The 14,054-nt window shown below is 33.6% G+C and overlaps 1 protein-coding gene across 7 annotated transcripts in view; it reads left to right on the plus strand.

Annotated features, from left to right (window-relative positions):
- Positions 1-14,054, plus strand: part of LOC148304729 (rab11 family-interacting protein 4A-like) — a 137,222-nt gene that overhangs the window by 119,896 nt on the left and 3,272 nt on the right. For 6 of the 7 annotated variants that reach the window (XM_088267852.1, XM_088267854.1, XM_088267853.1 and 3 more), the window contains 5 exons: positions 6,635-6,769; positions 8,375-8,527; positions 9,846-9,979; positions 10,622-10,821; positions 13,585-13,715. In XM_088267852.1, coding sequence (XP_088123978.1) covers positions 6,635-6,769; positions 8,375-8,527; positions 9,846-9,979; positions 10,622-10,821; positions 13,585-13,715 — 753 coding nt within the window. Of the gene's footprint in view, positions 1-6,634; positions 6,770-8,374; positions 8,528-9,845; positions 9,980-10,621; positions 10,909-11,879; positions 12,014-13,584; positions 13,716-14,054 lie in introns of those variants that run through there. The other variant, XM_088267856.1, reaches the window with a different exon arrangement.

A 14,054-nucleotide genomic window follows, 5' to 3' on the forward strand; every position in this document is an offset into this window, starting at 1 on the left:
AATCCTTTATAGGTTGGGTATGTTAAATTAGATATTTCTCCTGTCTGACAAAGATCCATTTTGAAAGCGAAAATGGTCAAGTTTAATTTAATTTATTTTGTATGATAATGTATACTTAAACATATTTCTATTAGATAATTTGGATTTGAATATTCATTACTTAAAAAAAATAGTAATAAAAACACTAGTAGGCCGGATTTATATCACTTACAGCCACTAAGAAATAGTGGTAAATATTTAGTTAAACTTAAATAAAAAATGGATAGATATTACCACAAAGTGACTGCCGAATCAATAAAGTCACTACTCCGGCACTGGACTTGCCAATGGTGCATAAACCACAATACTTATCAATGTACGCCGTCGTATACCACATCCGAGAACACTCAATCCTACCTGCGCACTATTTCATATTATTAATTCTTTTTTTTATCCAGACGTTCTAATATTATGCCAACCGTATCGAAACATTACTATATACCGTGGAACCTCTATATATTCGTAAAATATTAATTTTTAATTTAAATTGTAAACGTTTTTACATTTTGACATCTCAACATAGATGAAGAAGAATATGGGTGTTCACAGGTTTTATGACCTGTCAAAAGCTGGTAAAGTAATCACTTGTTACACACGTGTAACATTCACCATTCTACCCATGATTGACAATCGCGGTACTCCTAACCGGATTATTTTACATTCTGGGAGACGCCTGAAACATGATTTTAAAAAATTATGCAGCTTATATTTGACCTGATTATTTTATTCACAACATTTTCGGGTGTGTAAAAAGGAATTGTTGGGTATTATATCCAAAATTAAACACGGTTCTTGGATTGAATTCTACTTTTATTTGTATATGATAATATGGGACGCGTTTCGTCTTATTAAGACATTATCAAACACTCAAGTTACAATAAATAAGCGTGAAAAGGATTTTGAGACAGCAAACAATGTTGTATAAATGTTTATTATTTTATGACTGTCTAATTTTTCAAAATTCAGATCTATGATATTTAAAATTATTAATCCCTCTACTTACTTATTTGTATTAAAGTCGTAAAAACAATAACACTATTGTCTTGAACTAAATTTACATCGTAAAAAAATATTCATAACAGTCGACAAACACGTATTTTATATATAAAATATTTTTTGGCTATAAATTCCATTTTGGTGGTATCAAAATTTGAAGTGTCTAGCAATTAAATTTATGGTATCAAAACTATTTTTTATTATTATTTAAGCTACATCAATAAATTATTAATCAAGATTGTGTAACTACGTGTAGTATTTCGCTTAGGAAAAAATATAAGCTTATCATAAACAAGAAAAAACAATTTTGTGAAGTGTTTGTTCTAAAGAAACTACAAGTGTTTCCACTTAAGTTTTTTTTCCAAAAATATAAGATATTAAGATTAGGTACATATATAACTTAAAGGATCAAAAAAATTGTACATATACCTTCTTAGGTTATTTTAATTTAATTTGAAACCCTTATCCGCACCCCAATGGTGCATAGGGCACTGCTTCATATGAACACAGTGTTATCTTGATCGTTTACACACGAAGGAAAGGTGATCAGCCCTCCGCTTCGGGTACCAGTCCAGGGTAATATTGAATAAATATTACAGTGAAAAAATCACTTATATTTATTTGACCCCCCTGGGAATCGAACCCGGGACCTCCAGAACGGTAGCCGAGCGTGCTGACCATTACACTACAGAGGCGGACATTTACTTAGGTTATACTACATTATATTGACGCAGTATCATCTTGGTCATAACATGAAAGTAAGGTTATTATTCTTGCGCTTCGGGTACCATTATAGGGTGAAATTAAATATATATCAGAGTGAGATTTTTTTAAAGAGAGAAGTATTTGTGTTTTTACTTTTTACAAAAATACTTCAATTTCATACTATTTCTGTGAGCCTAAGCGGCTCATTATTAGAAATAGGTATCAAATTGTGTTAGAGTGGGTTTGAACCGAGAAACTCTGACTCAAGAGTCTGTGACACTAACCACGGGACCACAACCCGACACAACAGGTTAGTGTCGCGGACTCTTGAGTCAGAGTTTCTCGGTTCGAACCCACTGTACCACAATTTGATACCTATTTCTAATAATGAGCCGCTTAGGCTCACAGAAATAGTATGAAATTGAAGTATTTTTGTAAAAAATAAAAACACAAAAAAATAATAATAATAAACCACGGGACCACAGCCCGACACATCTTCTTCTTATATATAAATAAATATTAATGAACATTGAAAAATCACGAATTTCGAACAATCTAATGACTAGCTTTGATCATTTGAAAAATGAAATACATAATGGAAAAAGTTTTTAAAGCGACTGTGCCGAATTGTTTAATAGAATAAAATTTTTATTCTTTACGCCGAAGTGTTCTGTTTTTTTCTTATTTTTTCCAACCCGACGAAAACTCTCCCAAGGCCATGAGAGATACTCGTAGATCAAACGGATGCTGGGGAAATTATGTCACGAGTGAATTTAGAACTTCGCTTTTTTATATAATGGTTGTTTGTAGTTCTGTGAGAGTTTTATTTTTATAGCTTACTTTTTTCTAGATTCTTCATTCTTCATTATATTAAATAAGTATTAGATTTAAGTTTTGTACTGACATTTCTTGGTGTAACTGCATTTTATAGAATAAAATAACAACATCATCAGACTGGGCTCTGTCTGACATCCAGCCTGATGATACATCTCACCAATAGATGTTTCTAGTGAAGTTGTAGTCATTCAAGAACAAGGTTTCTAAATTGGTTCATATATATAGAACTTCAAGAATTAGAGTAGTGTGGTTGTCAATAACGGGTAGAATTGGTGAATGTTACACGTGTGTAAAGTGATCACTTAATCCAGCCTATGACGGTCGTCAGCCCCGTAAATCCCCAGACTTCCATATTCTTCTTCATCTTTGATGAGATGGCAAAAAATAATGTTACATGTGTTACAAGTCGTAATTCCTTGCCGGAATTAATGTGGAAGATGCGAAGATTGTTTGCAAAGACAGATTGGTGTGGCGTTCTGTTCTCTCTGTCTACCCTGCGGGGAAGCAGCGTGTTGGTTGTTTGATTAGTTATTTAGTATAGAAGTTTAAATAAATAAATAAGTCATTAGAATTCAAAAATTCTCTACGATGTATCATTTTAAAAACATGGATACGACGACTGCGATAAGTTATACTTTGAAATTCATTTATAGCCAAATGTCACATTGTATTGCTTCCTCGTTGGGCGCTGATAATTTAAAATGATATTGATTTATGGCCTCACATTTTACATCGCCTTATTCGAATTGGAAGTTGAAACAATGAAGGGAAGAGACGATTCCCTTTATTTTAATTAAAGGCACTTAATGTCTCAGTATCCAGCTATACATAAACTTCTTCATGGGTTACAATATGTGTGATGATTGGTTTGTTTCTTTCATGGTTAGTCTCCACCCGGCTCTATCCTCCGCTCGTCTTCTGTAGTTTGTGCCTTCGCACATGCCCTACGCTATCATAAGAAGCACGGCTGTCCAAAATCAAAACGCAGTAAGGGATACGAGACGAATTGTACAGAGAGTCAAAAAACGTGTTCATCACTTTAAAAGCGTGCCCTAAGCAAACTATTAGACTGAGCTAAATGAAATTTAGCTTAAAAGATGCTGTATATCATGAGATTTAATATTTAATAGTTTATATTCTATAATCTTTATAATTGAACATAAGGCTGCGATTAATGCAGTTTTGTTTGTTTCGTTAGGTTGAAATAGGGTAATTTAACAATTTTAAAACACAGTAAGGGACAGACTACACTTACTACGTTTTTATTTTGGCGATGCGACTTACTTAGTATTAAAATTGTACTTTAGTAGACTTTAAATTACCAAAGTGTACTTACTGCGTTTTTAAGAATTGCTATCTTAGGATTTAGCTATATTTTAAAGAATTTTTCTTAAGTAGGTTATGGGGGTACGTCTACTCAGTCCAAAAATGCAAATAAAGTTTTTTTTTTAAATGTCCCTTACTGTGTTTTAAGTTTAGACATCCGAGCAGGTCTGAGTGTCTTATATTATGGCCTATCCATTTGGCTATTTTTATTTTTATTGTTCTTTTTTCTTCTTGTCGGAGGAGTGGATATATCAAAAATCCTAAATTTTCAGTTGTGCATGTTTTCGAAATGTCCAGAAAATGTACTATATCCCAGCAAAAGCGGCATATTTTTAACTTAATATTTACCCGCTACAGGGCAGAAAGTGTTGTTTTTGCATTTTGAAGAAAAGGCATTGTTTAATTATTTTTTCAAATATACTTAATATTTTTCAAATGGAGAAAAAAACCTTCAGGTTTTACCTAAAAAGGCCCAGTAAAAAGTTCAAAAAGTGGCTTGATATTTATTTTTAATACATTTCATTATATTCTTAAACTTTAAAAACGATCTCCTGAAAAATCAAGTTTTTTGATATATGACGTTGTTGAAAGCAGTGAGTGATATGTTTTATACTATTATTATAGTCTGAAGAATTTACACGAAATACAATAATTATTGTCACACTTTGAAACAAGTAGGTAGTTGATTTTTTTTGTTAAAATACGTCGTTAGGAATGGAAGGCCGTGAATTACTTTATCAGTTTATCGAGTTCAGTGCGATAACCACTGTCGTTTCGTATTTTGTCGTTCTATCCGTCAAACTTACGCGTGTGATTATTCATTTCCCGAAAGAACAGCGACATGACGCATTTCAGCATGTTTCACACGTTTCATCGATAAAGTTCAGAACAATTGTTTGGTGGGGTCGATTGGTAAAATAATTATATTAAAAATCATATTAATTTTAATAAATGAAATAATGTAGCTTTTTTCAGCAAAAATGTATTTGATCTAAGGGTTATATTAATCATCTTTTTCTAATTCCAAACTGTAGTCAATGGTGCATAGGGCACCGGATTAAATGGTGTAGTGCTAAATTCAACCAGAGTAATCCTTAATAAATATTCTTCATAGTAATAAATATGGCCAATTTATATAGCGCCGTTTTCGTGAGAAATTACACAATGGTGCTTAGGGCACTGCATCTATCGATACGGTGTTATCTTGATTGTTACTCAAATGAAGGCATAATTATCAGTCTTGCGCTTCAGGTATCAGTTCGATATTGAGTAAATTTTACATTCATATAGTGCATGGTAGCCAAATACAAATACAAAACGAGAGATGAAAGAATTACCTTACCTTTTTGTAACTTACAACCAATATAACGATTCATCAATCCAATCAATTGAATATATTATTAGATTAAAACCAATATTTTTAGCTTTTCCACTTTATTTTTATTTGACCAGCGACCGGGTTTCGTCGTTACCGACATCATCAGACTAGTACGGTGTCGGTAACGACGAAACCCGGTCGCTGGTCAAATAAAAATAAAGTGGAAAAGCTAAAAATATTGGTTTTAATCTAATAATATATTAAAAATGCAATTCCATCACGAAGTGTCAGTGCATAATATAAACCAATCAATTGACTTCTTCGTCGTTGAGTGCTAATCAGGGAAATATAAATTGGAAAGTCTAAAACAAAAAAATATTTTAATACAACTTTCATAACACCAATATGATATTTTTACTTTCCGTTATTTTTTTTTTTTTTTTTTTTATTCATTTAATATATTTACATTTTTATTTATAACATAATAACATTTGAATCATTTATACATATGTAGAACTTTTATATTTCGATTCGCTGTGCCTCTCCATAAAAGAGTCTGTGCTCTTTCATAAATAAAAAATAGTTCTTGTAGTTCTTTCATAAATAAAAAATACTGATCTAAACAACATTTTTGTGTAATATATGAACACCTCTTTTAAAATTACGGTAGGAGATAGTGTTGTATAACAGAAAGTGACCCATGTATAGACAAAAACTCTTAAGCTTGATATAGAGAAAGTTCTCATTACAAGTTCATTGTCGCCGTGCCAATAAAACAGTACATGAAACCAATCTTTCTTGGTTATAAACATTTGTCTCGTCTACTTTCAAAATCCGCCAGATCCATGTAAGTCGATTTTACAATAAATGCAAAATTTTCCGACAACATTCATGTTAAAAGAAATATAATATCTATCATTAGATAAAATATTATGCAATAGAGAATTTTCCCATTTTTTTAGAAATTTTTTCAGAATTCAAAATAAAAACACGAGACCCAAACTGATAATGACATCATCTTAATTTTTGACTTATCCCCGCTCTCTGATTGGCCGATATGGGTCAGAAGGCAAGTTCCATGAATATAGCGGAATTTGAAATACAACGCTGTTTTTAAGTATTTATTATCAGGGTTTTCAAGTATATAAATATTTTAAACAATAAAACCCACAATTGTCATTCTGATAGTGTATTCATTTTAAAATCTTATGAAATTGGATCTGGCGGATTTTGAAAGTAGGCGACACATTTATGCATTTATTAAAATAAAATAATTATTCAATAGGCTTTCACAAATCGAGCTTTCTACTATTTACTAATGTCAAGTACGCTAGACTATATTGTAGAGGTTCTGGCAACGTCAGTTGAAATATTTTGTAGAAAATTCTTTAATTTGCATGGTCTTTCTTACAGGTTCAGTTGCTGCAGCAGCAGGTAACAGTGTTGGCGGACACGCAGAGCTCTACGGATGACCGCTACTCCCGTGCCAAGTCGGAGAATGCCGTCCTGCAGGCCAGGGTGCACATCCTAGAAGAGCAGCTAAGAGACGTAAGTTGACTACATACTAGAATGTGACAATACATACCAGAGAGTAGATGTCTGGACATCCATTGTTGTCCCTTGTATTCTATTTATACTTATTTATTTTATTTTACTTATTTCTATCTGAAAATATTCATAGGGCGTTTGTCCACTACACGGAATTACACGGAATTTTACCGTCCGGCACGTCAGTTAGCATTTTAAAACGACGATTGGCTTGACTGTTGGACGGCGAAATTCCGGGTAATGGTGGAAGTTTATTGCTTTTTGTCACCTATTGTTTAGCTTATGCTGGATTTGATGGCCATTCTAGCAAGCCTGCTACCTGCAAGACAACTCTATCTCTCATCTTTAAATTCTAACAAGCTATCGACGCAGTGAATGATGGTTTACGCATGTGTTATGTTTATATATATATATATAAAACGTGGTAATATTTTTCTTTATAAATTGGGTGTAAATAATATGTAAAGTGGGTGTATAATAATAAAATAAACAATGTGTTGCTTTGTAATTAAAGAAACGACAATAAAAGTTTATTCTCAATTAATCTTTACAATAATTTTTATATCTATCTGATTCTGACAGTTAATAATATTATATTTTTTCTATCGGATCTCTTTTGTTTAATTCCGTGCGACGCATGCGACATCTGGTGGTAGAACTGTTTTATGTAGGTACTATTAGTAAGTACTTAATAAAATGTATAGGTAGGTACCTAGTTATTTTATTACATATATATATATATATATATATATAAACGTCTGAGACATTACTATCTGTCATTAGAATCCTAACTGTCGATCAAACCTCCTCCCTCTACCTCCTTCCCTAATCTCCCTTCTTCCTTTGCCCTCCTTATTATGGTCTTTTGTTAATTTATGTTTCTTTTTAAATGTCAATTTGTAATTTATGTTTTTTTTAAATGTTCAAGTACTATCTGCCCACTGATTGCAAACGGCTATATATGGTATCAAACGTTTTGATCAATATCACTAGTCCGTCTTTGGTCGGTTGGAAGATATTGCTTTTTAGCAATAAGCCCGCCAATGTACTTTTTATTTTCTGTACATGAAGTTTAAATAAATAAATAAATAAATAAATATATATATATATATATATATATATATATATATATATATATATATAATATGAAATACATAACAATTGTTCAAAAGTTTCAATAAAATTAGCTACCGTAGAACGGGGCTACTTGAACTTTGATGTGTCACTTGAGCCCAGTACAAAAACATATTTAGATCTGTATTTGGTCTATAATAATGAATGCATCGACATGATTCATTGTTTCCCTGACAGGTGACTCTTATTGTCACGATACATTCATTATTGTAGACCAAATACAGATTTAAATATTTTTTTTTGTACTGGGCTCAAGTAACAAATCAAAGTTCAAGTAGCGCCGTTCTACGGTACTCTATTGTATTCAATATTATTTATAAATTAACTAGTTCTTATATTTTTAAGACAACCTTTTTTTAATTCTCTCATCTTTAACTAGGTAAATAATTTTATATGATGCACATAAAAAGTTTCATGTTAGTCATCATAATGAAGTTATTTAATGTTTTTTTCTGGTATTTACTATTTCAGATTGAAGTGAGATGTGACGAGCGTATAGCAGAAGAGCAGAGGAGAGCTCGGGAGGCCATTTCCCGAGTGGAGCGCGACCGCGACTCGCAACTCGAGGCACTCAACATGAGGCTTGCTCATGCCGAGACAGAGGCGGGCCATCTCAAACAAGAGGTGAGATTACTAACTGAATAACTCATTCAATATTCTACAAGGATACAACATAACACAAACCTCTTTTGGTCTAAAGAACTCTTACTATTGTGCAATCAAGTTGTACAACCTGGTTCCAGTATTCACAAAGTCATCAAATAACAAAACTTAGTATAAAAGAACTATTATTCATATAATGGATAGTGGAATCGGGTGGATCTGAAGTAGAATGCATCATTTGGGCATGTCGTATTTGATCACATGTCATAAACAATTTTCTTTCATATAATTTTATAAATAAATATTGTAAAATGTGCCCTCAGTGCGGGAAAACTCAGTGAGGGTATATTATTGGAATATCTTTATAAAATTAATTAACATTGTTTTCACCACTTTTTTTATTAATACAATTCAACCGGTTTCGACAATACCTTGTCATCATCAAGGTTTATTTTAAATCAAAAACATTAAAAACATTAAAATACTCTCACCAAAAACTTCCATACACTCCATAAAAATCCTAAATATTATCCATATTTTAGGATTTTTATGGAGTGTGTGGAAGTTTTTGGTGAGAGTATTTTAATGTTTTTGATTTAAAATAAACCCTGATAATGACAAGGTATTGTCGAAACCGGTAGGTTAAATTGTATTAATAAAAAAAGTAGTGAAAACGAAGTTAATTAATTTTATAAACATATTATAAAATGTGCCACAAAGTATCTGCGGAAAACATTCAAGAAATATATTATTTTAATTTACAATTATGTGCATGATGAAATAAAAATAAATAAATACAGCTAAATCTCACTACCCAAATATTCATGGAATGACAAGTAACTTCATAATAATCTTATTCAGGAATGAAACAATGTAAATGAATTAAAACTTTTTTTTAAAAACAACATGCGTACTGTCAATATGATATAAATTGTAAAAAATAGGCTCATCTGAACACAGCCTAATTGTAATCCTGAGAACTAGTGTGGGAAGGTACCACATCCCTATATCCAGTAGAGGATGGCACCGTTTATTACTGTATATTATCAATATTAACCAGTTTTAATTACTTAAATGCAAAACAATTGATTAAGTTCATTGTTTTATTCTGCTTCTTATGTGTGTGTTGAGTCAGTGCGGTCCCCCTGACGTTGACCATCACATGAGAGTAATTGTCCTTGTCTTGGGCAGCTCTAAATAGCGCCTCAACAGTCCTGATCCCCATCTTATTTCATATATTCCGGAGCCAGGAGATCTGTCTTCTGCCCACACCTCATCGACCCTCAATTTTGCTTTTATGATATTATTTTATTAACAGTTTCAAATGTTTGTATTGTAGGCCGGTCGGCTACGAGGAGTTTCCGAGGGCTTGAAACTTGGAGCTGATGCAGAAGCTCAGCGACTCCACGATGCGCAGGATTCAGTGGCCAACCTCACCATGCTTCTCCAGCAGTCCAGAGAAGCACACAGAAAGTAAGTTCATTGTCTATTTACACACTCCATCTTTTTATATTGCCATTTACCAGGTGCATGCATAAGTTTTTGCTAGTTTTTGTGGTAAAGAAAACACGTAAATTTCAAGGGAAACTTATTTTTTGTTTATTCAAAACATAAGCCATAGGCGTCAACACACTTCATTCATCTTTCAGGTAAGTTATGAATACCATGCTAGAAAAACTGTTTGTCTTTTGCGGCAAACCATTCATCAGCTCACTTTCCAACTTCTTCAAAATTGCTAAGATGCTGCAATGCATGCCGTTAATTTTCTTTTTCAGGCACAAAGGTCGACATGATCACTGAACATACAACACAGACATTATTATTTGGCAGACTCAACTTGTGTGTGTTTGTAGGTTAATGTCGGAAGAACAAACTGACGTAGTGTTAAATTCATGCGCTGTGTACTGTTCGGTGGCGCCATCTCTTGGTGAAATTGGAAAAGACTTATGCATACACCTGGTAATAATTGAAATTTTGTTTTGTAAGTGTGGAAGCCTAGAGCTTTTGTATCGGATCCAGGAATGCAACAGGAATCTTTCAATGTCATGTAATCTTCCATAGACATTAGATTGACAAAACGGTAATGATGTACATTTTATATTTTTATATTTCCAGAGAGAAAGAGTCCCACGAAAAATCCTCGGCACTGGTCATTGAGTTGCAGCGGGAATTGGAGAGAAGTCGATCGGAGCTGGCAGCCCGGGGAGGGGATGAGAGGGATGGAGGAAGGAGCTCAGAGTGGGGCGGGAATCCGGACCTGCTCAGGCTAGAGGAACTACACCAGGACCTCAACAGACTGAGGCAGGAGAATAAAGGTAAAGATTCTCAGAATAAAAATATATATTTTCATCAATTGATTCGGCAGTCACTTTATGGTAAAAGCTGTCCATTTTTAATTAACCGTTTGATTGCCGATCGTCGATTTTCGTCGATTCGTGTTTTAACGAAGATTGCCGATCGTCGATTTCCGTCGATTGCGTCAGTCGTGCTCTGATTCGCGCGTACGTAGGGTGTGGTGCTGCGGCGTTGGTAAATATTATTCTAATATTATCTTAATAGTTGTAAGATCGTAGTAAACCGTTTAAATTTCAGATTCATTTATTATTTTTTTTATTTTAGTTAATTTAAAAAACATAATGTCGAGCGCGTCCTCTGAAATGTCTGATAGCGGGAGCGACGATTTCCACTCCTCTAATTCAAGTTCGAGTAAGAGTAGCTCTGGTGAGAGTGATGTCATATCCGTGTTTCCCAACCGCAGGATGCGAATTTCCAGTAATTCTTCTGATCGTGACCAAGAAATGGAGAGTAACACCAGAAATTACTCATTTACAAATGTACCTCCCGGAACCAATTTTTCTACCGAAAATTCTCATTTTTTCGAAACGCCTGGACTTCGGGATCCTCCTCCGCGTGATTCCAAACCTATATCATATTTTGATTTATTTTTTAATGTCATTCTGTTAACAACGATAAAAAATGAAACCAACAAATATGCCCAACAATTTCTTGAAAACTCTTCTGGTCTGTAGTAATAAAGATGGTGCTGGGCTGCGTAGATCAACGACTATTTGTGCTTATTGTAAGAAGGGTGTCCACACGGCGTGTGCAGGAAAGCAGAGTTGTTGATTTTCTTTTGTTTTTCATTTTTGTCTTTCTTTTTTTCTAAATAAAATACTGTATTCATTTATACAAGCGTTTTATTTCAAATATTTCGACATTCTTTAATAAAACACCGAAAAAATCATCAAAATTCATGAAAATTCAAAGAATTTATGGGGTTTTAAAAAAATATATAGTTTCATAAAAAATGATGTTTTTTTGGTGGCATTTTACAAGAAACTGTATGCATTTTTTGGCACTCAAACGGTTAAAGTTTTACTTAAAAATTACCACTTTTTCTTTAAATCTATTGTGACATGTGTTTTGATACATTCCGCACCATTTTCAAACACCGTATGTATACGTATGTATTTGTCCGCCTCCGTAGTGTAATGGTCAGCACGCTCGGCTACCGTTCCGGAGGTCCCGGGTTCGTTTCCAGAGGGGGGTCTAATAAATATAAGTGATTTTTTCACTCTAATATTTATTCAATATTACCCTGGACTGGTACTTGAAGCGGAGGGCTGATCACCTTTTCTTTATGTGTTAACGATCAAGAAAATACTGTGTTTTTATGATGCGGTGCCCTATTCACCATTGGGGTGCGGTTATCCGTACCCTTATGGGTTCGAACGAATGAAAACTTAAATTTAAAATAATAAATAAATAGAAATATCTAGTTGTCAGGAACTGGAAATTAGTCTATGATAGAGTATTATACACGGTTCCAGTTTGGCTTAGTCCATTTCAAACTAACTAACTAACCGTCATACTACTTCCTAGCAGAGGTATGCAGAGAGGATAGATCGTTCAACTACTTGTCTTTGCTCACATGTTTTTCCTCTTTCACATCCAAGCATCTCCATGCATGCCAATTGTTCAGACTCAGGACTTGTACACTCTCAGGAATTTGGTGTATTTGATCATACCGTATCTTTAAACTTCCTCACTTTCTGCTTCATCATAATCCATCCATATTTCACATTGTGAATGCGTTTTACCATTAGTTTGTTCCACATATCCGAACCATCTTAATGTTCTATTTCTCCTAGTTGTCCATTTCATCTTGTGTTATTTTCTACAAAATGCTCTTACCAGGAACCATATTATAATGATAATTTTTAAGAAGAAATGAGATATGATTGTAGTGCTACGTACGCTCACACCTCTACAACTGCTCTGTGCACTGTGTGAAGTTAGCTGCAGGGTGTGTGGAAAATATCGCAAGTGCATTGATTAATATTAACAGTTGTTGCCAACTTCAGATGTGCAAATTTCGTATTCAATTATGTTAAGGCACACACTAAATTCAACACTTTTATTTCTTATTTAAATCCGGAGTCCGCCTCCGTAGTGTAATGGTCAGCATGCTCGCCTACCGTTCTGGAGGTCCCGGGTTCGATTCCCAGGGGGGTTTAATAAATATAAGTGATTTTTTCACTATAATATTTATTCAATATTACACTGGACTGATACCTGAAGTGGAGGGCTGATCACCTTTCCTTCATGTGTAATCGATCGAGATAACACTGCATTTATATGAAGCAGTGCCCTATGCACCATTGGGGTGCGGTAAGGGATTATTATTTATTTATTAAATGTTAAAATTGTAGTGTAAATGTATGGTAGCTTAAATACAGAGGCGTGTATTCTATATTGGCAGAAAAGCAGTGCCTACCCTGGATTACTCGCGTTCCGTATAGAAACACAACCAGTGCCTACTATGACTTATCCTTACCCAACACCCTGATTACATACCTTGATTAAAAACTCTGTGCATGCCACTTCTTAGATATGCTAGGTATATAAAGGTTCATATAGAATATAGAACTACATTGTAACCCAACAAATAGTTAGGACCCATTCCTGCTTTCAATTATGACAGTTTTGATAATTTTCATATTTATTTTCAAATTCACCTTTGATATACTTAATTCTTCACGTTTCTAACATATATAAATAATATTTACCAATTTCAGAACTCTCTGAAGCTCACGAAGAGCTTCAAGCACAGATGTTAACACGAGGACTGGAGACAGGACGTTCTCTCCTTGGACCACCTCCTCAGAGCAGTCTCGCCGCTGAACTAACAGAGATGACTAACGACCAGGTATTTTATATTTTTTCATTATCATTCCGATTTTGAAATATTGTTTAACTACCTGAAATTTTTATAGGAGTGAAGAATACCAAGTCTGAAATTATTTTTAAAATACGGTACTGAAAGCAAACATAGTAGTCATTAAATTTGTTGAATATGTAATACAAAAATGTTAATATCCGACAATCAATAAAATTGATTAAAAACAATTTTTTTTTGATAACTATTTTTGCTTCCTGTACCATTAGTTGACTGCTTGTTTATTATACTACAGTGCACATTTGTTAAAGTTTTCATGTAGTTGAGTTTTCGTTTTACACATATTTAGCAGTAGATCTTGACACATTA

This window comes from Brachycentrus maculatus, unplaced genomic scaffold (assembly GCF_059751285.1).
Source record: "Brachycentrus maculatus isolate JH-2025_06_01 unplaced genomic scaffold, ASM5975128v1 h1tg000306l, whole genome shotgun sequence".
NCBI lineage: Eukaryota > Metazoa > Arthropoda > Insecta > Trichoptera > Brachycentridae > Brachycentrus > Brachycentrus maculatus.